The sequence below is a fragment of the Melospiza georgiana genome, chromosome 3 (genome assembly GCF_028018845.1).
Source record: "Melospiza georgiana isolate bMelGeo1 chromosome 3, bMelGeo1.pri, whole genome shotgun sequence".
In the NCBI taxonomy this organism is placed as follows: domain Eukaryota; kingdom Metazoa; phylum Chordata; class Aves; order Passeriformes; family Passerellidae; genus Melospiza; species Melospiza georgiana.
In genome coordinates this window covers 57,468,454-57,493,380 of record NC_080432.1, presented here as the reverse complement: position 1 = coordinate 57,493,380, position 24,927 = coordinate 57,468,454, and the positions used below count along the sequence as shown (strand labels likewise).

The window sequence follows — 24,927 nt, the reverse complement described above, 5'->3', positions numbered from 1 at the left end:
CCGCACTTCCGCCCCGCGCCGCCCGCCGCCCCGCCCCTGCCGGCTCTCGGAGCGCTCCAATTGGCCGCGACCCCCGGCGCAGCCCTGCCCTGGTCCGCTATTGGCCCGCCCCGCCTTCTACTCTGCTCGAGACACCGCCTTCAGGGGCAAAACGGCCCGGGCGTCGCCGCCGTGGAGCTTTCTGGGTAATGGTGTTCACCAGCGTGGCCCCGCCGCGCGGCCTGTCAGCCCCGGACTACAGCTCCCAGCATGCCGCGGAGCGAGAGGCGGGTGCTCTGATTGGGCGAGCGGGGCCCGCGGGGCGGTGCCGGGTGTCCCGCCCGTCCCCGGGAATGGCGCCTCCCGGGGAGTGGCCGCAGAGTTTGCGGCGGGCGGTGAGGAGAGAGGAAGGGCGCCCGGGGGAAGTGCTGTCGTGCTGTGAAGCAGCACGGCGTGGGCAAAGCCCTGCGGCACCGGTGAACTGACACTGAGTAAGAGATGGTTCCAGTCCGTAATACAAGGCTGGGGCGCTCTCACGGAGCGGCAGCTGAGGAGAACGCGGGCGGCTCGCCGAGCAGCACAGCTCCCCCGCAGCACCCCCGCGCCAGGCGGACTCCCACACGCTTGTATTCCTCTGTACGCTGCTACATTTGCTGCTGCATTTACTTCAACATTCAGTATTTGGGGGAAATATCCCGGGGGGGATCCAGGAAAATCGAAATGTCCCCTGTGCGTAAGATTAACAGCAAAAAATGAAAGACCTGAGTGTGTTCTAGTACCAGTCGGTGAGGAACAGAAATTGAGTAAGAGCTCTTCAATTTGACAGAGATAGGTATGGCAAGATCTAAGAGCTGTGTTTATAAAAATCAAAGTATCCTAATTGATGGTTTTTTACCTTTTTAAATCTCTTGTGTTTCATAGTTCAGTGTCTCATAACAGCTGAATGCAAACAATATCATTTGAATGTTGGCACCACCAAGACTGGAGCAGTAATGACAGTAAATAATCAACATCAGCTCTTTCAGTTCTACAGCTCCATTACATGAAATCTGTCTGTCTGTTTGACAGGCAGTGTATTAGTACTCTTTACTTTGAGGCTGTGATACTGACTACAGAAATGAGATATGGCTATTTGGTAACACTAGTACATTCCAATCAAAACAATCTGGATAATGTGTATATTCTTTAGCATGCTGATAGCTTGCATCTTCAATTAACAGGCTTTGAGGGTGCACTTTACTCTCTTGCACAAAGGGGACAGCCCAGCAAAGAACTCTGTGCCTTTATTTCATAGTCCTCCCTTGCCATAGGTAGTGTGTTATTTCAGGCCAACTAACAGAATTGGGGGAAAAAATAGATACCCCAGTCCTTCTTCCCCATTTTGGTGGGGCTGCTGTCTCATCTGGGTTCCTAAGCCCATTCATCTCCCACAGAGGGCACTCTTGGAACGATCTATTCCAGTTTCAAGCCATGTAACTGAAGGTATGTGGAAGTGGTACAAATGAGAGCAGTGAGGCCTCTTGCTCTCCTTTTGACTCCCCCACTGTTTCCAAGGTCAAAGCTGAGAGCATCCTCCACTTTGTGTAATGCCTGACAGGAAAGGCACTGAAAACAAGAAAATACTTCTTTTGCTCCTTCTGACCCCAGCTGCCCTTGTTTTATCCCTAGTTTGACAGGTGATGCAGCCATTCTCACAATCTACATGCATGTTTATTTCTAAGATGATAATGAGAATAGCAAAACTTACTGCTTGTTCTTTCCGTTTCTTTGTACTTCTTGTTTTGGTGTTGTAATCAACAAACAGCCATAGCTCATGATCTGCTTGACAAGGAACAGGACAGTCCCAATGCCAAAGAAACTAGATCAATTTAACATTTTCACATCATTACCTCAAGTTACAACTTCGGCATTTTATAAACACTTAAGCAAAAATGGATTTAGCTTCTGAATTTATTGAACATTCAGGCTGGTTGGTGTAAAAGGTAAGAGATTAGGTTTATAGTACAGTTTTTACACTTCTGTGAGTAGCAATGACAATTCCTCTGTATGGCTTTTACTTTGACCTGTATATTCCATCCCACCCCAAAAGAAAGCAGTTAGCTATAGGTTCTTCAGTCAAAACCACAGAAAAACTGTTTGAGTTAGTTCCATGCTTCATATAGTAACTCTGCAATTATAGGAAATTCTACTTCTAAAGAACTCTGGGGTTTTTTTCCTTGCAAACCTTTTTTCCCCTCCAACTGTTCACACAGGCTTGGTGTCAGCCTGGTTTTAGTAACTCCAGTCAGTGAAAGGTTATGCCTCCCTCAGCCAACAGAAGTTCGCTGTAGAGTAACACAGATCACAAGAGAATAAAAGAGTTTTTATGTATTTCAAAATACATTAAAAAAATGTATGCATTTGCCATTCTAGAGACTTCAGTAATTACTGAGTGATTAAGTAGCTTACACTCTATGCTCTAGAAATAGCAACTGCAGCATTATGAATAGAGTGAAAATGACCTACTGTGTGCAAGAGATGATGCAGCTGCTTAACTGTCAGCATGTAATCCATATAGCAATGAGTAGAGCATTTTCCAGGAGCTCAAAAGCAGATAATTATCTGTGATTTCCCTTCACCTCAGAGTTAGTGTTCTACACAAATTCATGTCAGGCTGTGCAGTGCTTTCCCTGCAAGTGTCACGTTAGGCCTTCTTGGTGTATCTGCCATGGTTCTCTATGCTGTACTAAACAGATAATCAGTAAATACCTTTTCAGTAGGTTAACTGAGAATGTACTTGTTCCACAGGGTACACAGGTGAGGAACACTACCAGGGTTAATGTGGTTTAACCTGCATCTTTATTAGAAGTTTTGCAGATTATATGCTTGAAGTGACTTAATGAATCATACATTATTCCTAGCCACACCTCAACAAGGTGCCTCTAAAGTAATTTTAAAATAAGTGCTGCAAAAAAGGTTGAATGCTGATGCTCAGCTGTGATAAAACTTTTTCAGGAAGGGTGTTAGTGTGAGGTAGCAATCAACTCAAACAGGCACATGGCAGATTATGTTTCCCTGACTTCAAGAACAGAAAAATTGTCAAGAGAAGGAAAAATAAAACAGAGTACATTGTTTCATTACTTTATCTGTACCTTTAATAAAATCTTTAGATGATATATGCAAGTTACATAAATAATTGTCAGAATAAATAATTTTTAACTTCAGTATCTCTCACAGTCTATTTGGGATGCTCAGGGAAACTAACCACACACTTAGGCTTTTCGTAACTAAGCCAAATAAATTCTGTAAAGAAGGCAAAATTACATGAGACAGCCTTAGGAGGCCAAAATGAGTTTTCTTATTCTGAAATCCTTTCCTTGGCCTTTGTCCACCAGCCAGCTTTGGCATTCATCAGGCTCTTGCTGAGTGGGATAATTCATTAACCTGGACAAAAATTAACTTCCCTCTCTCAGGGCTAGTGAGTTAAGTTCATTCATAAAAAGACCTAACAGGCATTACCACCAAAGCAAAATGGACCTTGAAAGCAAACAGGTAGGGCAAGGAAAGTAGCTCAACCTACATGAGACAAAAATAATCTACGGTCATATAAGATGTTACAGGCTCCAGCTTCCTGGAAAAAAAGTTTCAGGCATTTCAAGGTTGCAGAAAATCTTGGATCAATCTTGGATTACTTTTGCGAAGACAAATTATGAGCCAAGAGTCAACATTTCAAAAGTAGACCCAGACTAGTATGTTTGTCCAGGATCAAAACCGAGTTTGATGGTATTATGTGTGCTTGGTATTAACAGCAGAATAGAAATATAGCTGAAAGAAGAATTACAGTGGAAGTACTAAGCAAATAATACAAAGAGCACAGTAAATACCAAACCTGAAATGTAAAATGATGAAGATGAGACAAAGAAGAGCAACAGATGCCCACGTGGCTCTTGCACATGAATAAAAGCCTGGTGCAATTCAGTGGTAAAGGCATATTAAAGTTCAAACCAATTTTTACATTAGAAATGCAAACCATCTCACAAACCCCACGTTTTTATACCTTACTAGCATTTTAACAATAATTGAGAAAAACAGCCATTAATATAGGAAATTTCCATAGCACATGCAGCCAGATTAGCAAAATTAACAAAAAAGCAGAAACAAGGAACAGCCAACAGTTTTTTTCCCATTAACATTTCTATGTTGTTTATATCAAGAACTGGCTGATACATACAAAGTTGCTCTGAGCAGGTACCTGAACAGCCTGAGTTCAAAAGGAGAGGAGACAGCTATCTTCTCAGGAAGGTATTGAAATCATGTAATTTTCATCATAATTGATGGGGTGTATGTATAAGCATAAGCCTATGAAAAAGTAAAGACCAATGTCCTATCCAATGGCTGGCTACTCTAAGACAGATGACAGTACTCATTTACATCCAAGCAAACACAAAATCAGAAAACAGACTGAGGTAGTGGGGAATGCTCCAGACTGATGAGTATTTGCATTTCTCTTAATATGAACTGCAAGAACTAAATCCCCAGGAAATGCACTGATAACCTGATCAAAGTGCAGCTTGCTGGCAATGGTAGGAACATAAGGGGAATGATTCTGGCTCAAAGGGACTGACAGTGAAACCAGCATCCCCCTTGTTTCCCCGTGGGCATCTCCACTTGCAACTTGGACTGCCATTCTACAACAGTGCATATTTTATGAAGATCAGGAAAAATCCCTACTCCCTGTGTTGTGGGAGGCATAGCAACAGAGGGGCACTCACACAACTAATTGTGCACAAGAACTCCCATGCTGCTTTAACGAAGGGTTTTTCTTAACACTGCTTAACCTCAGGAGCATCACTTAATAGTGATAACATTGTTAAGTTAGCACTAAACCAGTGATAACCTTGGAGGGTATCGATGAAAATGCACAGACTGATCTTATGGCACCAAAAATAAAATCTACTTTGACTAAGGGACATCATTACTACTGGCATTTAGTACTTAAAGATGCTCTACCAGCTTAGCAGATGAAGGGGAAATATCCCAGCCTCTTCCGACTCCCCAGTACCATCAAGAACAGCTCTCACAATCCTGTTTATCCAAAGTGAAGAGCAACAATGTGGGCCTTTCCAGATATGCCTTCAGCACATGCTTTAAATGCTGCCATCAAACACCTTGAAGGCAGAAGAGGGAGCTGCATGGCCTCTTGTAACCTGGGAAAAGAAAGCTGGACCAACTGTTCCCTTCTTACCCATTTGTGGTTTAAATGGTCTGCAACTGGAAAACATCCATGTACCTACTCCTAATGATGGCACATGCCACAAGATATAGAATTAGAATAAATACTGGGGTGAATTGCCAGAATGAAAAAAAGGAGCAATGACATAGCAGAAATCTCAGATGGTAGAAAAGCTTTATACAAACAGTAAGAAAAGCTACTTCATTATGGAAGTCTGATTGTACAGAACTGTTTACACCCAGCAAGAGAACAGAAATGAAATGGCACTAAGTGCACTTTGCATTGTGTTGCAGTTACAATATCCGAACAGGCACAAGGATACATTTCACAGTAAGACTAGGAGATTCTCCTGACAACAATAATCTTTTCAATGCTTTCCCCTATTCAACATTAACTGCAACAGTGCTTAGAAACTTCCAAGCCATGGCACAAAATAAATGTAATTTGCTGCAGATATTATTTTCACATAACACATTAAAAACTTACAGGCCTACTAAGCACTGCAAGTAATGAAAAAGGAATAACAATTCTCTTTGATTAACATTAAAGACACCTTTCACCAACTTTAAGCTATTCAGTTCTCACAACCAATTCCATTCAGTGAAAAGCCTATTATTCAGTGTCTAATCAAAGATTTCTCCTCAGCATGCAGATAAAAGGGACAGGCTATCATCCATAACTACATAATATTTCAGCCTGAAAGTAGTCATCCCCAATTTTGCCATGTTTGATCACTTTCAGAAAGATATTAAGGCTGCCCAGGGAAGACATTACAGCAACCTTCTTCAGTTAGTTTTCTCAGTGAGCCAAGATCATAGCTCTCCCTGTTTTCCAGGTGCAGTAAATGAACACCTGCATAAAACTATCCTTTAGCCATCGGAAGCCAAGCACCTCTGTCCATTTCAGAGTATGCTTGAGCTAACACCACAGCTTATAGCACCAGTCCTACCTTTGATCCAAACCATTACCTTGCTACCCCAAGGCAAAGCTTAATATACCTGTGAATACTAAGGGAACTGAACCTGATTAAAGCCAGCCCAGGGAAGAAAAAAACCAAACATCTCTGCTTACATTTTATTAACATTTATATATATATATATTTATACTTATATATATATATCTCTGAGCAGAGAACTTTGTTACTTATCAGCCCTACCCCTAAATCTTGCTCTCAGTCCCAGTTCTATTTTGGTATGTCTATAATTTTAAAGCTCTATTTAAGCAATTAACAAAACTGAAGTGGTATTTTAGCTTGTAAAACAAGATACTGTACTTTGTTTCAAGAAAAAAATTGCAGCTCTTGTCTCTTTGGAGAGATACAGAACATGCCTCCAAACAGCAATTCAGGATAGAAATGAAATATGAATTATGAATAAAGTCTTGGAGAAGCCCCTCAATTATAAGCAGAGATTAAAGAGACCAGCATCAATTATGGTGTCCTAAAGTTACCTGGTATGAATCCCTTTCCATTTCTAATAGCAGCTCATTATGTTGCTATTTGCAGTTACATATATGAGCTCTAATGCATAGATTTAAGTTTCTAGCTACAGAATGTTTGACAATTTCAAAATCTAAAATCAGGTGAGCAAAATTACTCACTACAGAGCTGGAATCAGCAGCAAATTTACACTTCATTGATGTGATGAAATCTTTTCTCTAAGGTACTGCAAAATCTTTATCAAGTCACAATTTCAGACTGAGCATGTCTTATTTGCATATGAAATAGTATCTTTCATAATTCACATTCCCCTGAAAATATCCACAGAAGCTGGATAGGATATTCACTCTAGGACATAGTAAACTGCTCCCCCGATCTTCACAAGTCAGACTTAGAAATATCACACAATTTTATGTGAATTGTGGTTGAAGTACTGTCTTTTTTTTAACACAAATTTTGGTTTACAAGAGCATTGTTTAAAATGCATAATATACACATGTCAAGCTGATTTAATTTAACACAGAATTTCAACCAAAATCCTTTCATAGCCTGGTTAGGGGCATGAGAATTTTAGGTATGAAAAAATGCCTGTGATTCTGTCAAGACTATTACCCTTAGGTTCAAAACATGTTTTAGTTCTAGTACATCTGCTTTAACAAAGTCAACTGTAAGCAGTTACAGTTAAGACTTTAGAGATAATAAGGTATATATTTCAAAACTCAATGACTAGTTATTTTTAACAGTAATTTTTGTAACATGGCTACAAGAGGAAGTTTTACATAAGACTGATTATCACAACTCTCCATCTGGTTATTCTCCCGTTTTCAAAAGACACACAGAAGTCAATTTCTTAATTTTCAGTTTCTTTGAACATTTTGCTCAGCTGTTGAACTAGTGCTACAAGCTCAGGGTTTCCCCCAAGTGATTCAATTTGCTTATAGGCTTCAGATTCAAGCTGTTTCAATGTATTCCGAGTGTACTCAAAGGAACCAACATTTTCAAGGTAATGTACACAGTATTTTTTTATGTCTATGTTCTCTGTCCTTTGACGTAAAATGTTTTGCACCTGAGTACTTTCAGGTCTCGACCAAATTGCATGAATGGTTGGGAATGAGAACTTGCCCTCAGTTAAGTCTTCACAAAAACTCTTGTTCTCGCTATATTCTTTGGAGTGCAAGTTGGCATAGTCATCTCTTATTTGGAAGAAGAGACCAAGTGTGTTAAGGAGCGGCTTTAGGTCCTTTTTATAATTTGAGAAGAGCTGCATGAGACCTACAGCTAATCCGAAGAGCCCGCCTGTCTTTTGCAGTACCATGGCTTTATACTCAGCCTCTGTAGGACAGGTGTACGTGTCCCTCCAGTAAATATCCAAGCCTTGACCTTTATGGAGTTCCAGAAGTTGACGAGTAAAAACTTTAACAGCATCTGGATGATCAAGGGTTAAAACCTTCTCTAAGCCAAGAAAATAAACATAATTAGCACAGTTGATTACAGATGGAATTCCATAGATACTGTGTGCCACTGGAAAGCCCCGTCGTAACTTTGAGTTATCTTCAATATCATCCACAAGGAGGCTTGCATTGTGCAACATCTCTGTCACTTCAATGATAACCTATGACAAGAAGAGACAAGTGTTAAGTCTGTTACTGTAATTTAACCATGACTTTTATGAGACTATACTTAAAATGGATAATGTTTAAAATAACTATATTCTCTATCACTGAGGTTCCTCTTCAGGCAACTTGCCTTTACTGTTAGCACAGATTTATGCTTCTCTTCACCATCCAGTTTGCTCAGATTTATGCTTCTCTTCACCATCCAGTTTGCTCTAAGCCCTGGATCACATAGTCTTATGTGTAATGTTTTCAGATTCAAAGTTACTCCCTGAAGTGCTTCCACTTGCATGATCTTCTTCACTGTTGCTACAGTTCTAAAAGAAGCTATTGGCTAGGAGTCCTGGAATAGCTGTTATTAGAAACATGACTAGGGGAAAATAAAATAAACAGGGTTTTTAAATGTTTACATTTACAAATCTGGAATCTCCCAAAGTCAGTTCTTGAGAGTGGCAGTATCATCCATTATCACATTTCTCTTGTGAACCATGTTTTGATAAGTGGAGAGTTCATGTTTCTTTTCCCACACTTTGTGTGGTTATATTCAGTACTGAGCTCTTAAGGGACAGACTATTCCCTCTGAAACATCATTTGGAAAATTCTTGGCAGAAAGACAACAGCCACAATTTCTTTTGAGAAGCTTCCTACACTCTGCTTGTTACTAGGTAGACCAGTATCACACAGCACCTGAGGTGTGCAATAAACTGTTCACAACATTAGGCTTGTAGCTGACTACATTTGAGTAGAACAGAACTTTAACAACTCATCAAAAAATGAAGAGCTTTAACACTATATGCTGCTTCTATTCCACAGCTGCCATGCAAGCAACAGGTATATTCAGGACCTGCTTAAATGGAAATAAATTTAAGCGCATAAAACTGCACACTGTATAAACTCATTGCAAAACACATCTGATTAAGATATGATTTTAGAGCTAATGAACCAATTATACTCCTTAGCTACAAACATTGCATTCAGTCAAAATTCATCAAAACAACTGTTAAAAATCACTAAGACAACCATAAAATGGCAGCAAATATCCAGTATGGTCCTATTTGGTGAGTGCTGTAGGACAAAATAAAGACTTTGCTGTAAGCATTTTCTTGAGCACCAAGCCACCTGGTGTTCAGTGAACATTATCCCAAAGATTAAAACTCAAACCCCAGGAATTTAATCCCTTTCCCAAGACACAATTGCAAGAACAGCCTATTTAAACACTCATGAAATCAAAGGATAGAGTACTTACTGAAGGCAACTTTACACATCTATTTGTTTGAATATACTTTTGTTCCATTATCTCATTGTCAGTACTATCAGGAACATTTCCCTGTGTTCTGTGAGTTCACTGGATATGCCTACTCTAGGATTTCTCTTGCTGACCTATTTCATATCACGGGCAGTTTCACGACCTCTTGCAGCTTCCATAGGTAAGGTTTAAAGGAAACACTGTTTCCTGACTCTGTTTCTATCAAATTACCTTGTGAGCTTAAGATAGTGTCAAAAGGGCTTCCAAGGTGAAGGAAAGGTGTGAAACACTTCAGATATCAGAAAAAGATTATTTTAGAAGACATCAGGAAGTGGCCTGAGGAAATGAAAAGACTGGTCTCCATAATGAAAGCTGAAGACCCAGTAGAGAGTGCTACGTTTTCTTACAACCTACACCTATATAATCAGTATCTGCTGCACTATCAGTCCAACACACAGGTTTCTTCCATCTTATTTGCAACAACTTTAGAACTTGCTTGACTCTTTCTAGGCCATTTCAGTGCCTTTTCAGGGAGAAGTTCACCTGACAAACCCAGTGTTCTCTAATTCGAGAAGTTGAAGTGTTTCAGTGCAGCACCAAAAGGAATTCAGTAAGTGTTGGGAGAAAAGATCACTTGGTTGGGGCAAAAAGTGAAACAGTGGCAGTTAACAGTAAAAAAAACTACCAAGGAACCTCAATTATAGTAGCCTCAATGATATAATCTAAATAAACTACACAAAGACAAATAATCTAAGGTAAGAAAAAAGCCCCAGAAAGAATTCCAGAATTCAAATTTTTAATAAAGGAAATACAAATAGCTGGAAATTAATCAGGCTGTTAGACACAAGGGACATCTTATAGAGATCATGAGAGAGGTCAAAAAGATGACCAGAGGTGGTCCTCCAGACTTCAACCATCCTTCGTTAAAATGCACAGAAGCTGCAATAATTGCATCATGATGAACACTAAAAGATGACAGGATCTTGTTTTTTCCTGCCACTTAACCAACTTCAGTAGTAAAGGAGACATTAAAGCATTGGTTTTCTTCATAAAGACAATCAAAACAAGTGGTCCAAGTTTTCAATAGCAGTTACATGATCATCAGTTTGAAGTGACAGAACTGGTAACTTCTGTTCACACAGAGGCACCGCAGCTTCAGTTTATTATTAGCACTAAACAAAAATGGACCACAATGTCATGGGTGCCCAGCAAAAGAGCAGGAAGCAACAGTCAGATTGCGACATAAAAACCTGCTAGTTGAATACAATGGAAGGTTTTGTTATAATGAGAGGGGGTCAGCATGAGAAGACAGGCCTTGGGAAGCTGCAGAAACCCCATCACCAGATTTTCAAAACTCAGCTGGGCTCCCACAAGCCATAAGCAGCTACAGAGCAAGCTCCGCTTTAAGTACAGGGTTGTCCTAGATAACTTCCAGAGGCTTATTCCAATCTGTGATATTAGATTAAACCCATACATGCAATACACAGGTTGCTATATTATTTGTTTTCTTGTCTAGCTGAAAGAATAAATTTTGCTAGACAGTTACACAAATAGGCTGAAAAATGGAAGAGTTCCTAGATTATGAAATGCAGCCTCTTAAACCACTCAAATCACTTTGCTGCTTGAGAGCTATGAAGTGTCACTTTTAAGCCACCCTAAAAATGACTCCTTCACAAATGCTAAAGAATACTTCTGCCTACAATTAATGAAATTAACAAAAGACCAGCTGGGTGTCAAAAACCACAACCAATTATATCAATTCCTGATATTGCTTTGGACAGAAAATATTTTGCACACTCTGTAGCAGTTTAACAAAACTGCAGTCTAACCTAAAAAGGCAGGTAACATTTCATTTGAAAATGCACAGTGTTTAAATACACAGCCATGCATCTTGCACACTTTGTCCAAGAGAAAAGACTACGAGAATTCCTAGACAATCCTTCCCATTAGAAAGTAAGGACTGCAGACTAAATGATAAATCAACTTTAAAAACCTAAAACTGAGAGGGATGTAATTGCTGCCTTTGATATTCTCGTATCAAAATCTCAATATTTTATTTTCAAACACTATATTTGTGAAGTCTACCAGGTAGTTGTCTAGCTTGTTTTGTAAGTTATTAAAAACTCAGTGTTAAAAACTGAGTTAAGTGGGTAACAATGATAGCTACTTATGTACAACTTCAAAGGTTGAACACTTGGAAGGAACTATTCCAGTAAGACATGGAAATAATTTCTTTAGTGTTACATCACAGTAAAAGCTTTGCATTGAAGTTGTTTTCCTGAAAGTTCACTTCATATTCAGAAATTTGTGCATTTAAGATTTCTGATAATTTATGCTATGCAAGAGAATAATCTGTTACCAACGGTCTTGGAAGGAAAAAAAAATTTAAAACAATTGAAAAATAATTAGGCAGTACCTGTATTTTATCTTCCGGAACATTCAGCCAGTGATTAAAGGCCTGTGACAGTTTGGTTCTCACTTGCTTACCTAAAATAAAAATATTATAGGCATTTATAAAAATAATAGAGTTCATAATTAGGCACAACAGTTTGTCTTAACAACTAGAGCTGATTCGAGACCCGATTAAAAAACTCATCAGTGTGACGACACAAATACATCAGTGCATGGCTTGTTTCCTCATTCAATAAACACCAAGTAGCAGCAGTTTCAGTTTTAAACACTTCTCAGGAATATTTAAAGCACCTATTTACAGGTTACTATATTTAGTTTTCACAATTTAATTAGTAAGGGATCCCGACCATGTTGGTAGCCTGTACAGATCAGCTAGTTTGCAGGGCATGTTAATTTTAAGATTAAAAAGTTTCAATTATGATTCATTCTTAGTTGAAAGTATGGGTATTTGTTGAATAGCTATTTCTGTCAATTTTTAGGTCTTTCTCCTGTAGTATTATTCTTTACTTGTTACTGTAAATTTGTAAAACAGGAAAGTGACATTTCATATACTTACTAAATGACACTAAAAAATCTGAACAGAACATTCTGAACAGAATAGAACTTTCCAAGAATTCAGATATTTATCTTATACCCGGGAAATCTACCTACAAATAGGATTTGGTCTGCTTTGGTAAAATCTACTTTGTTGGAGCCAGGCAGTCATCCTGTTTCATAGCAATTAAAGACAACATCAAATGACCAAGTTTAGTATTAAATCATGTTGTTTTGTTCAATCCAGATACTTTCTACATGACAGAGTGAATTTCAATAGAAGTTAACCATATGCCTATGCATTACTGATGTCTATTTTTTTAGTAATTTGCTGGTTTTCATGTACAAATATCTATTCAGCATCTAGTCATGTTCAATATGAAATAAAGTTATCCCCTATCCACACTGAAACAATTCTGCTCTGAACTTTGAGAAGCTCAGCTATGTATAATATCTTGGAATAACTGCAAGACAGGTTTACAAAAACAGCTTTGTATATTTGTATATATAGCTCACATAAACAAGCATTTGGAAAAAGCTTTAAATAAACTTCAAAGCAAGTGCAACATAGACACCTATGGAACCCATATTACTTGACTCAAGATGTACTGAGACATAACTGAGATATTCTGCAATACTAGTCCTCATGTTGATAATTCCATCTTGCCCATAGCACCAAAGAAAAGTCAACATTTGAATCTCTCCCTAAGGCTTCTCTGTGACTGTGTAGCCAGAGTATACAGAACAGAATAATAAGTATGGGTAAATTCACTTGCAGTGATAGACCCTGGAGAAACTGGACTGAAAATTTTTCCCCTCCTAATTAAGCCCCCACCAGGTAAGCAATAGCTTTGTGAGTTGGGCTGTGTAGCAATGGTGATAACCTTCCTCCCCGGATCATAAGTCTGCACTTTTTGTCTCAGTTCTCAATGATTTCCACAGCTTCCTGTCACCACCATCTTCTGGTTCTCACTAGACAAGATTAACAAAATGGTCCTTTTTCCCCCCAGGAGCTCTGTCCTCTGTTTCTGCCACATGTGAACAGGCATTCTTACCTGGACATGCACTGCCATTGGCTTGTTTTCTCCATTTTTGTTGTCTGTGCTTGGTTTTAAACACTAACAGTTTTCTGCAGAACGGAAGGATTGTTTTGTCTCCCCTTGAGAATAACTGTTATAAATATTTGCCAAACTGTATGGCTTACCAGTTAAGGATTAACAAGTATTTCACCACATTCATAACGAAAATCAGTCAGAGAATATTACATTAAGGAACTGTACCTAATCTATACCTTATCTATAGATGCTTATTCTCTTCTAAATTACTTGGATACAGACAACCCCTGCTTTTTCTTTTTATACTAGGCAGCTAATCCTGTTTTTCTGAATGGATTTCCTAGAAAATACACTTAAAGAATGCTGGATGTTCAGCAACAAGCATTATTTCATCATGAGGAACTTGACTACTAGCACACACTCTGAATGGATTATAACATGCACAAAGGATTAAGTCACTTTAGTTCCTTGGTACAGGCAGCATTTGAATTGTTAGACTTGTCTACCCTGAGTAGCAAGGTTTCCTAGACACCGACTACTCAAGGAAAAAACACTACCTGTATAGTGAGACACCTATTTTTCCTTTTATAGATGCAGATTTGCTTGTCTTCTAAAGGAACATTATGGCTACATAAATGCTATTTTATCTGATTCTGAAGTCACTCTTACCCAGTCTATGCAATAGTACAGCAATTTTCTGTACACAATTTATGCCTGCAGCAAGATTGTGGTGGCAAAAGACCAAACCCCTCCAATACCTGTCTCTAAGGCCTGGATGCAGAAGATTCCATTCCTTGCCATATCCCTCCTCTCCCTGAACTAGACAAGACAACAATACAGGGACACTAGGACATTAAAAGGAGCACTGCCAGAATTATCCAGTTTCTTCACTGTCACATTCCACTGCTCTGTAATTATTCTAAGCAGGCTATTGTAAAATGGAAGAATAGAGGTCTAACACCCCAAATTAGAAGCTCTACCAACTGTATAGAGCTATAATAATAGACATTACTGCACCAAGCCTTTATCAAAGCTCTGCTGAATGCATTTGGTTTAATCTGCCTAAGATCCCAAATTAATACCCAAATCAAATAGCAACTATGGAAAGCTTTTCTCCTTAGTAATGCTGGGTGGAAAAGGTGAGAAAAACACTGAGAAATTCCTTCTACAGCTAAGAATGCTAAAGCTTTGTCCTCCAAACAAATATCAAGTTAGATTAAAGATATTGTATTGAGGACATTCCCTCCTCCTCTTCAGATGAGATGCTTCTCATCTAAAGGAAAAAATGGAAAAAAATCAGCCAACTTACTCTTTATATACACACTTGTCCTTATGATAGGGCACAGACCCAAAAACTACAGACCTCCATTTTGGACAGGCTCCTGGTCAGGGCTTCTTCACTTCTGCTGTATTCAAGTAAGCACAAATTTTGCCCTTAAGGCAGCACCCCACTTACAAAGAAGGCTCATGAAAGGGCTAGAACAGCATGGGAAAGAGCAGAGGGACTATTAACCTAGCCCCCATTACAGCTAATTCAACTCATTAGCCCAGCAGAGAACACAGCTTTTTGCTAGGTTAGCTTTCTGCCAGCTTTATGTACTGAGTCAGCTCCTGCAGTGGATCTGCCACAATCAGTACAAGGTGAGCAGGAGATGCTGAGGGTCAGGGGAAGGGGCACTGCCCTTCTGGAGGAAGAAAGCTCTTGTATTACCTGAGCTGTACTGTACACTTGCACGTTTAGCTGCATCCTCTGATAGATTAAAACTAAATGGATAAATTCTCCAGGCAGACCTCTCCCAGCAGCTACAAGAACACTACAAACAGCATAAGTGAACTGCATGAAGAGAAGCAGAGAGCAACCACATACACTTTTAACCTGTGCAGCTACTTGTGATTGAGGTCATTGACAGAATTCTCTAGCATAACTCCTCTGCTCAAAATAGGGTTAAGTAGCCCAGCATTGTGATCCTGACTTGTGCCTTGCTCCTTCTCATAATACTGAATGTCGCCATCCCACGGTCACTGCAACTGAGGCTGCCTCCAGCCTGTCCTAACCACTTTTCCCTTCTTTTTAAGTGGAAGCCAAGCATAACGACTTCCTACACCAGCACCATGGTCACCTGTGTTAGCAAGAGGTCATAAATTCATTCCAGAGACCTCCTGGACTGCCTGTGTCCTGCTGTGATGTTTCTTCTACCACACTGTGAGGTAACTGAAGTCTCTCATAAGAATCAGCACCTGTAAATATGAAGCATTTTGCAGTTGTCTGAAGGTCTCATCTGCTTCCTCTCTCTTAGGGGGTCTGTAGCAAACTCCCACTATAATGTCACTCCTATTGATCTGCACTCAAAATTTAACCCATAAGCTCTCAACAGGCTCATCTGACTGAAGGTAGAACTCCATGCAATTCAACTGTTCTTTCACATAAAATGTAACTCCCATTCCTTGCTACTTCAGATTGTCTTCCTAGGCCATCCACATGCATCCATTGCAGCACTCTAGCTGTGTATTTATACCACAATAAAATTGTTGCCCTACAGCTGCATCCAAACTCTACCTTCTCCCTTTTACTCCCAATAATGTATGCAACTGTATAAATGCATACTTCAGAGAAGCATCCAGTCCTGCAGATGCCCAGAAAAAGCAAGAGCTTACTCTATCAAGTTCTGTTTGTACTTCCTTTTTGGAGTGCTGGGATGATTTACCTTCAGATCTTATCTGTAGATTACTAAGTGTCTTGTTCAAATCAGCCTATACGCTTTGTTTGCAAGTTCACAGATTCCTTACTTGACTGTGTGCAGTCATTTTCTTTTACTGTAATCTCTACTTTTGCCCTGACTTGGACAGGTGGATGCTATCTCCTCCAGGTAGTCCTTGCTCTGCAAAGGAGGTCTCAAGCTGTAAGAGCCAAAGCTCTGCTGTCAGCATGAGCTGTGAAATTAACTGGCTGTAGACAGGCAGTATCTGTTTATCCCCCGATGGTGAGAAAGGGGTGAGGATCACAGAGAAGACCCACTTGGCTTCCTGTGGCCTTGGTCCTCATTCCAAAAGCCACACAGTCTTGCTTGATAAGCTTCAGGCACCCCTGTGCTATACCCATTAGCGTTCAAATAGAAGAGCTATAAGGTTAAGTATTTTAAGCTGTAAGGTTAAGTATTTAAAGGTGAAACACACCTTGGCAGTCCTCCCTCACATCCCTATCAGGAGTATCTAGAAGCAGCAAACCTCCCTAAAACAAAACCACAAGGCTCTATTCCCTACAGGAGTCAATCTCTCCACTATCTGCTCAGTCTCACCACTTGCTGCTGCCCTAGGTGCTGTTGTATAAAACCATAGAATCATTCAGGTTATAAAAGGCCCATAAAGAGCTTCCAGCCATGTGTCTTCTTCCAGTGCACTGAACCTATTTGGCAATTGCACATCTGTTCAAGGAACAGGATTCTCTCTCCTGGTGTCAGAGGCCAACAGCCTTCAGCATTGAGGGAGTATCCATCTCCCAACCGGATAAGCAGAGACTATTTCTGCCCCCCTGTCGATATACCTGGAGGTTTCAGACTCTTGAATCTGTAGAGTCTTGTAATTTTTGTTATTTATGATGCTGTGCAAGCCTGCTGACCCCCTTCCACCATTCCTTTGCTTGGTGACATAGGTTTTCCACAACTACACAGCCTTAGGAGCAGGGACATCACTCGATTCCAGCTAGTGGGTGCCCTCAGGCATCCCTGCAGCTCACAGTACAGAGAGGTGCAGCCTCCCTCAGGAACTTGGCCCAAGGAGAGGCCCCTGATCTGCCAAGGGTAGTTGTGCCAGTGGTAGGGATCATGGCCTGTGGTACTTAACTCCTTCACCAGGCTGATCAAGTTCAACAACCCAGCAGAAAAAGCTGAACAACAAAGCCAGTCTTGACTGTTTAGCTTGCTAAACAAGAGCAGGAAAGACTGCAGCCAAGACCAGCAGGACAACAATGGGAAGATGCACAGTCATGAACGGGATCAGGATCTGCCCCTTTCAACAGCAAGCTATTAACCATATCAGTTTATGACAACTGAAATTCTATATACTCCTTTGTGCTGCAGTATCAGCTACTGCTGTTAACTCAGACTCTTAAAAATAAAAGATTCGCCATGTGTGTGAATTAAGACATTTTTGGAACAAACCTCAACAGAATCTTTGAAAGTCAGTCCTGCACTTTATGATACTAAGTGACAAAATTCTAGATTAAGCAGAACATTGCTAAAAACTAGTATGGCAATGTTCCACTACAATGAAATTTTACAAGAAAAGTTACTGTTTCAGAATCTATGTTTTTCTCCCAAGCAATAATTTCTGCTCAAGAAGGAATAAACATTAATTACCACACTAAACATTAATTACCATACTAGTAGTTAAAATAGCACCATACTAAAAATCCCTTAAGCCTAGTAGCTTCCCTATCCTGTTCGAAGTCAAAGAAATATACAAGGTTACTTTAAGTATCACCCCGAGAGTGTTGCCACCAAAAGTCTTATTTCAGCAACGGGAAACAGAGTAATCAATTTCCTCTACTAAGTGGTTAATACTTCGCAGTTAAAAAATTGTGTTCTTACACTATTGACAACATTAGCAGGCTTTTTCCCTTCCCTGCTACCAACCTGAATACAGTTATACAATCCCTTTTTATGCAAACAAACTTTGATATGTATCTACATTCATTCAACCATAGGTTACTAAACTGCTTGGAGAGTGTAACTAGTGTTTCAAGATAAGGAACTGGACTACTGTAGAGCAATAGTGTACATATTTGACACTCAGCCAAGCTTTCTGCAAAGCCCCTCCGAGCTCAAACTGATCCAACACAGAAACAGCTTCTTGTTCCTGTCTCCCTGCCTGCTCACTAACAAGACAAGAGATTAACCAGGCAAGTTTTTAACAGGTTAGGTGATTGATACTACCTAACAATTTGATTAGCAGGCTCAGAAGTGGCACAAGTTAAGCAGCAGGAGAACACTGCCAGAGGCTAAGAGAATAGAATGAAACTGCCTCTTTCAACAAGAGCCTCTTGTATTAGCTCAGGCATCTCATTTGAGCTCCACTCTAGGCAGAAACAGCATCTGTAAGCCCAATTTTTCCACCCTTACTGAGCACTGGTGCTCACACTGACTCCAAGATTCACACATGTAACTGGCTCCCACTGATCTGTACTTGGCATAGCTGACCTTAGGCAAAGCCAGTGCTTCAAACACAGTAAACACAGTTTGTTTATGACTGGGACCCCTCACTGCTTCACCTGTTCCTCAGTACACGCTTCCCACAGGTACACCACTTTCACTTGCCTAGTTTAATGAAAGTTTTCTCTTCTGAATCACACCACCACTACAGCACAGAGAGCAGTGTACCTTATCTCTTGCCTTCCCCAAAATATACACTAAATTAACAAAAAGTGGACATGGTAAAGTGGACTATCAGATTTATGATTCTTTAGCAGGACAGGATATAACACACCTGTACTGTCAGCGAGTGTAGAGTTACATAAGCCACCAGTAGAGAGTTATTACAGTTGAACTCACAAAGCAAAGGAATTTAGCCACAGGAATCAAGGTGGGAAGGGTAAACATACTGCAGATGCATCATTTAAAGTGAAAGGTAACTGAAGAGCTTTTAGTCAAGCACTTTTGCCCATAGAAGATTTTTTGGGCACTTATTGAGTGTTGTATATTTCCTACTAAGAAGCTGAGATTTTCTTCCTGGTGTCTACAATAGCTTTAAAAATAATTAGCAACTAAAGATGCAGAGGCGTTGCAACATTCCTTGGTTAATGAGATAATCTAATAATATAAAAAGTAGACTTAAAGATTATGTTTGAGGAAAGCAAATTTTTTCAGGACCAGGGCTTAGAAAGCTCTCTGTAGTACCACAGACTCACTCTCAAGGTAGTTCTCTAGAAAGACCACCACCCAGTTCAACATAGCCAGAAGGAGTACACATGAGGAAATGGGAAACAAGCCTCCTGGCATTAAAAAGGCATGCAACTGCCAAATTCTTTCCTTTTCTTAGTTTTCAGCTTGGTGCTAACTGCCAAGTCAAATGAAATCACTAATGTTGGCAAGAAAATCATGGATATTTGTAGAGGGTAATAATGAAATTCATTATACTCAGGTATAATGAATTAGGACTCTGAGGACCCACCCTACTGATATACAGCTCTTGCTAGAGATGTGCAAAAGCCACTTAGTACTCTGCCTGTCTAGGCAGAAGGTCTTCTACCCTGGTCAGATATAATTTTGATCAGAAATATTTCCTTAATATTTACCCAAATTTTCTATCTTCCTTAACTCCTTCAGCAGGCAATATAAGCTGGACAGAGGGCAACCAGGCATTTATGCAGTAGTTCCAATGCCAAAGTTGTTCTGCCACTATTTTTACAAAATTAGTCACTTTGACAGCCTGAATGGTCTTTCTTACACTTTAGGTGTACAAATAAAAGTCAAAGCAATGTGATTGTTTAGTCAAAAAGGCTTCCAAGGGGCATATCCATACAGCAGCTTGCTTTCAAACTGCCTCCTGAACTCTGCTACATTGTGCAAGACTGAAAACTTCGTGTGAATGTATTGCTGGTGACCTGATAGTACCCAAGGACTGGCTGAACCTCTGACAGGTGAAACAAGCCATGAATAGGGACAGCTGAAACTGGCCATAAGAACACCTGTCTCTACAGGCACCGAGGAGAATAAATTACACGAGAGGAACAGGTTAATGAAAACCCCCAAAAAACAACCCAGAACAAAACCAAACAAAAAACAAAACAACCCAAAAAATCTCCCAAAGAACCCTAACCAAACAAAAACCCTTCAAATACCACCCCTCCCCCTCAACCAAAAGAAAACCCACAACCCACTGAATTCAGTACAACAAGAAGCTGAGCTTTAGAAGCAACTAAAGAACAAAATATCGTCAGCCCTGAGTTTAAAACCAGGATCAAGTCTTCAGTACCTGCCTTTATCCATTTTTAAAAGCATAAAGTCAGCTACTCTGGAGAACAGAGTAACTGCAATGTTACTTACTACAACTGCAATATTAATGTGGCAATATTACTACAGACACAAGAGTATTGTAATCTCACAAAAAAAGGTGGTTTTAAAGAGGAAGAAAAGAACAAGTAAAATAGAAACACTGAAAAGTATTACTTTTTATTATCCTTAAATCCACAAATCAAGAATAGAAAAACTTCGTGGCTTGTGCTTCCCAAGACAAAAGTTGCTATAAAAACAATTTTGATACTTAAAACAACACAGTACAAAGAAACTTGCCTGGTAGTTGAAGCAAATATTGGTATGGCTCTAGGATTCTTTTAGATGTTTCATCCATCCCATCCATTTCTTTCTTTCCTAAGACGTAGTTCACTGTTAAAGAGAGTGTTATTAACACTAATTAGATTTAAAAATGTGTAAGTAAGCAGTAGATGCATACAACTAAAATGTCAGCTGACTTACAGGTTAGATGCAAATATTCCAATTTTGTGCATGACACCTTCAGTATACAAAATGTTTCCCTATGTCATTTACCAAGGAAACACATATAATACATGCTAAATACAGTTTAATTAATCATGAAGCTAAAGCCAACTCCTAGACTTTGTTTACTTTTTTGTATGTAGTAGATTGCTTAGGCAATGAAGTATTTAAAACTTTACCATTCAAAGCTCCACTGCAAATCTTTAAAGACACTCATACAAAGCCTCACACAATTTATCTGCTAAATGCTATCTCCATACATCAGACATTTCAAAAGTGGAAATGTCTAAGAGCACGAAATATACCTCAGACCAAGGCAACCTAAAGAAGAAGAATACTAGCTTCAGTCTTTTGATATAATTCCTCAATCTTTTGTTATAAGTCAAAATAGAAATACACAATTTTTCTACCACTGTTCAAACATACTGACAGCTCTACACACTTTCCCACACACCATAAAATGTAATAGACTCTTATGAATAATCTTTTAGGATCCAGGGCCTGCAGAGCTCAACAATTTTTCATTGATTAGCTTCAAGTCACATACTTCAGGTCACCTCCACCTGCATTTTTTTTCAAACTGTTTTCTGTGATAGATTTATTATCCTTTCACCTCTACCCTTCCTTACTGCACTGCAGATGTAGCAACCCAAAACAATTCTTCTCAGGTAGTTTTAAGACAGGAACTGCAGCAGTAGCATTAAGTCTCATGCTACTTCAGCATCACTTTTCAGATACTTTGCTAGTATCCTGCAAAGGATTTATTTCTTTCCTGCTGGAGGAAGCGAATAGTTATGTAAATTAATGTCCCAATTTTGGCTAGACTAGAGCTAATTTTCCTCCTAGTACCTGCTGCAGTGCTGTGCTTTGGGCTCTGTGTGAGAATACTGTTGATAACACACTGATGTTTCGGCTGTTGCTAAACAATGCTCACTGTAAGTGAAGCAGTTTTCAGTTTCCCAAGCTCTGCCATGGAGCAGGTGCACAGGAAGCTGGAAGAGTATAGCTCAGTCAGTCCTGTCTGTTCCCATTCCCACCTTCCACACCCAGAAGCATTTGTACCAGTCTGTACTTGGGGAACTGATTTTCCAAGTTTAGGCATAGATCAACTCCTTTATTTGCTTCACTCTATGTGTTCATCAAATGTATTGGCACTTCAGGAGCAAGAAAGGCTAGGTAACCAAATATAGTTGTCAACAAAATACTCATAAGGATGCACCTTTTAACAAAGCTTTGCATATTTTCTTGGCAGTGATGCCATGATAAGAAGTACAGCCTCTCCATCCTATCCATGTGCCAGCACAACTAGAGGCCAGGCCACACACTAATCAAAATCAGATTTGACACCCTCGACTCCTTATTTTGTTGTCAGCTTGTTGCTGTAACTGAGGTGCTTTCAACCAGCACTGCCACTGAGAGGCAGCTGTCAAACTGTACCCTTATATATAAAGAGTAAGTCTCAAAGGACTTCAGTGAGGAGGTAAAATCAAAGACTTTCAGAGTCTACCCCAGATGTTTTAAGCAGAAAGAATCTGGTGGAGATAGATATAAGGATATACTATCAACCTAACAACTCCCCTGTGACTATTACTTGTCAAAAAGCCACACAGACGGTGACAGAATTGAAAGTGCACAGCTGCCCAGCTAGGCTGAGGAGAGATGTTAGCATTGCAAGTGCTCTCCTAGAAAAGCTCTTGCTTACAAGTAAATGTTAAAGCTCCTCCTCTTCCCTCAGGGACTTAGGTCTCTTGCTCATCTACAAGGGAGCAAGCCAACATTCAGAATCCCCAACTAACTTGAAATTCATTAGTATTGCACAGCATCAACCTAAATATTTGCATCTTTCTGCACCAAACTAATAGGAGTTCACCTGAAATACTAAATATCAACAGAAAATTAGGTACTTCTGCCACAAGTACAGAGATTCTTACTTTCTTTTTTCTTTTAATAAAAGGCAAAAAAAGATCTAATGAACAAAAGTAACAAATCTCAAATCAATATAATTAAAATTTTCTATACTACTATTTTACCATTAAATGAAATTCTAGGTAAATCCCCACCAGGGATTTACCAAGGGAAAAAAAAAAAAAGTCTGATTATTCATCAGACAGCTACACATTTAACACACCCACTGGCACACAAACAGTGAACAGAACCTACCCCAAACTGACACATAGAAGGGGACCCTTGATAAAGGAACATGTAAATGAAATTCATTACAAAAGCCTCTAAGCAAAAATACCATGATACCACATGTGTAATATTATTGCTCTTTGCACAAAATTATCACATACAGCACACTTGGAAAATGTCTGATATTAAGGGTTTCCTGCTGAGGTGACTGACCGATTTGTTATGGAAGTTACCCTTCTCAGTCATTTACACACAAGATCTCAAGTCACCATACCCCACTAAAAAGTAAAAGCCAGCAGTTAAACAATAAATGAAAGGCTACCAAAAGCCTTTTGTTAGTGAAAGTGTAAGAATTGATTACATCTATGTTTATTCATAGGATTAAAGCAGTTAAGGCCATTTTACCTTATAAACCAGCACACAAACTTGCTGCATTTCAATTCATATGCACGACAAAGTTAATTTTCCAGTTATTTCTTATATCTTCACATAGGCAAGAAGAACAGCCACACACAACAGAGAGCCCAAACAGCTGCCTTTTGGACTGCATCAGAGCTTATCTCTGATGACCTTTTTGAAAACACACATGACACGAAGATAAAATGGTGACGTGGGCCTCCATAATGTGGAACTACTCTAAAGGTATACTTGAAGCTGTGATCTGTGTCTAGAACCTTTCTAGAGAGGATGAAAGTTGATGATTAATGATGATTAATTCCAGGCCAAATGTCAAGAAAAAGTTTCCCTTTGGAATTTTGCAAAACAGCTTCTCATGCTACTCTGTTCCATTCCACTCCGCAGACCTTTCTTCCCCTCCTCCCAAATAGGGAGAATAGTCTGAAATAGTACAGGTTAAATATACAGATGGTATTTTAAAAAGTATCATCATCTCAGGGGCTGCAGTCATAGTGTAATTACAGCGAAAATAAGAGACAACTACCAAAAAAGCAAAGAGCTCCAGTATAAAATGAACCATTCAGAAGGTTCTCAAATCAGCTCCATCACAGACTTTAGTGCACTGAGACACTAGCTTCGTTGCAACCAGCGGGGGAGAAGAAGTCCCAGACAGGGGAAGCAAGTAGGAGTGAAAAGCAAAGTTTCAAAAAGAATACACAGAAAACATAGTGAATGAATACCTACTGCTTCAAACAGAGACTACCAGAAGTCTTAATCCAAATGCCACTGGGCCACCAGTCCACATTCCCACTCTAATTAGCAGAGTCCTGTTTATAACCCCTCCCAGGCTGACACCTAACAACACCTCGCATTCAAGCTGTGGGCGGGCACGCTTCCCGCAGGTGGAAGGGCAGTGGCAGACCACACATTCTCCCCGAGATGCAGCTGAGTAAACAATAGCTTTCCATAGTGCCCCTCCAACACTAACGTCAGAACGACACGAGCACCCCTGTGATCGTGGTTCCGTTTTAATGGGGACTTCCAAGAAAAATTGAGCAGGAATGCTGCAGAAGCCCGAGAACAATACCTTGGCCACCGAAGTCGCGGCCCGCAGACAGGGAGGGTCTCTGAGCTGCGGCCTGACCCGCACACAGAACATGAGTCGGCAAAACCCGCGGCCGCAGCTGGAGCGCTGCCTTCAAACTCACATTTCACAGAGAACATGAAGCTGCTGCCGTCAAACTCCCTCCACAGCCGGACCGACGGAAATAAGGTTCACTTTTTTCGGAGTTCAACGCGACAGACGCAGCCTCCTCAGCTGCCTCCAGAACCCCAGGACGAGCGGGCCCAGCTCTTCAGCGCCATTTTAGGAGATCGAGAGCCGAGGACGCATCGCTCCCCCCGCCCGCCGTCCACCCC

General features: G+C 40.0%; 1 protein-coding gene across 1 annotated transcript; it reads right to left on the bottom strand.

Moving 5' to 3' along the window:
• Window positions 1-2,030: 2,030 nt before the first annotated feature.
• GGPS1 (geranylgeranyl diphosphate synthase 1) lies at window positions 2,031-24,927 on the bottom strand. Its single transcript, XM_058020878.1, has 4 exons — window positions 24,717-24,927; window positions 20,776-20,868; window positions 11,905-11,975; window positions 2,031-8,241 (listed from the first exon to the last, which is right to left on the bottom strand). Exons 1-4 carry the CDS (start codon window positions 24,730-24,732, stop codon window positions 7,480-7,482), a joined length of 942 nt encoding a protein of 313 aa, XP_057876861.1. The 5' UTR covers window positions 24,733-24,927; the 3' UTR covers window positions 2,031-7,479.

Bases quoted from the DNA above. Each gene is read 5' to 3' on its own strand.
- GGPS1 (XM_058020878.1), bottom strand. The intron at 11,976-20,775 runs GCAAGTTTCTTT...TTTTTATTTTAG, and splicing joins ATATTTGCTTCAACTACCAG to GTAAGCAAGTGAGAACCAAA. The intron at 8,242-11,904 runs GTACTGCCTAAT...TTCTTGTCATAG, and splicing joins TTCCGGAAGATAAAATACAG to GTTATCATTGAAGTGACAGA.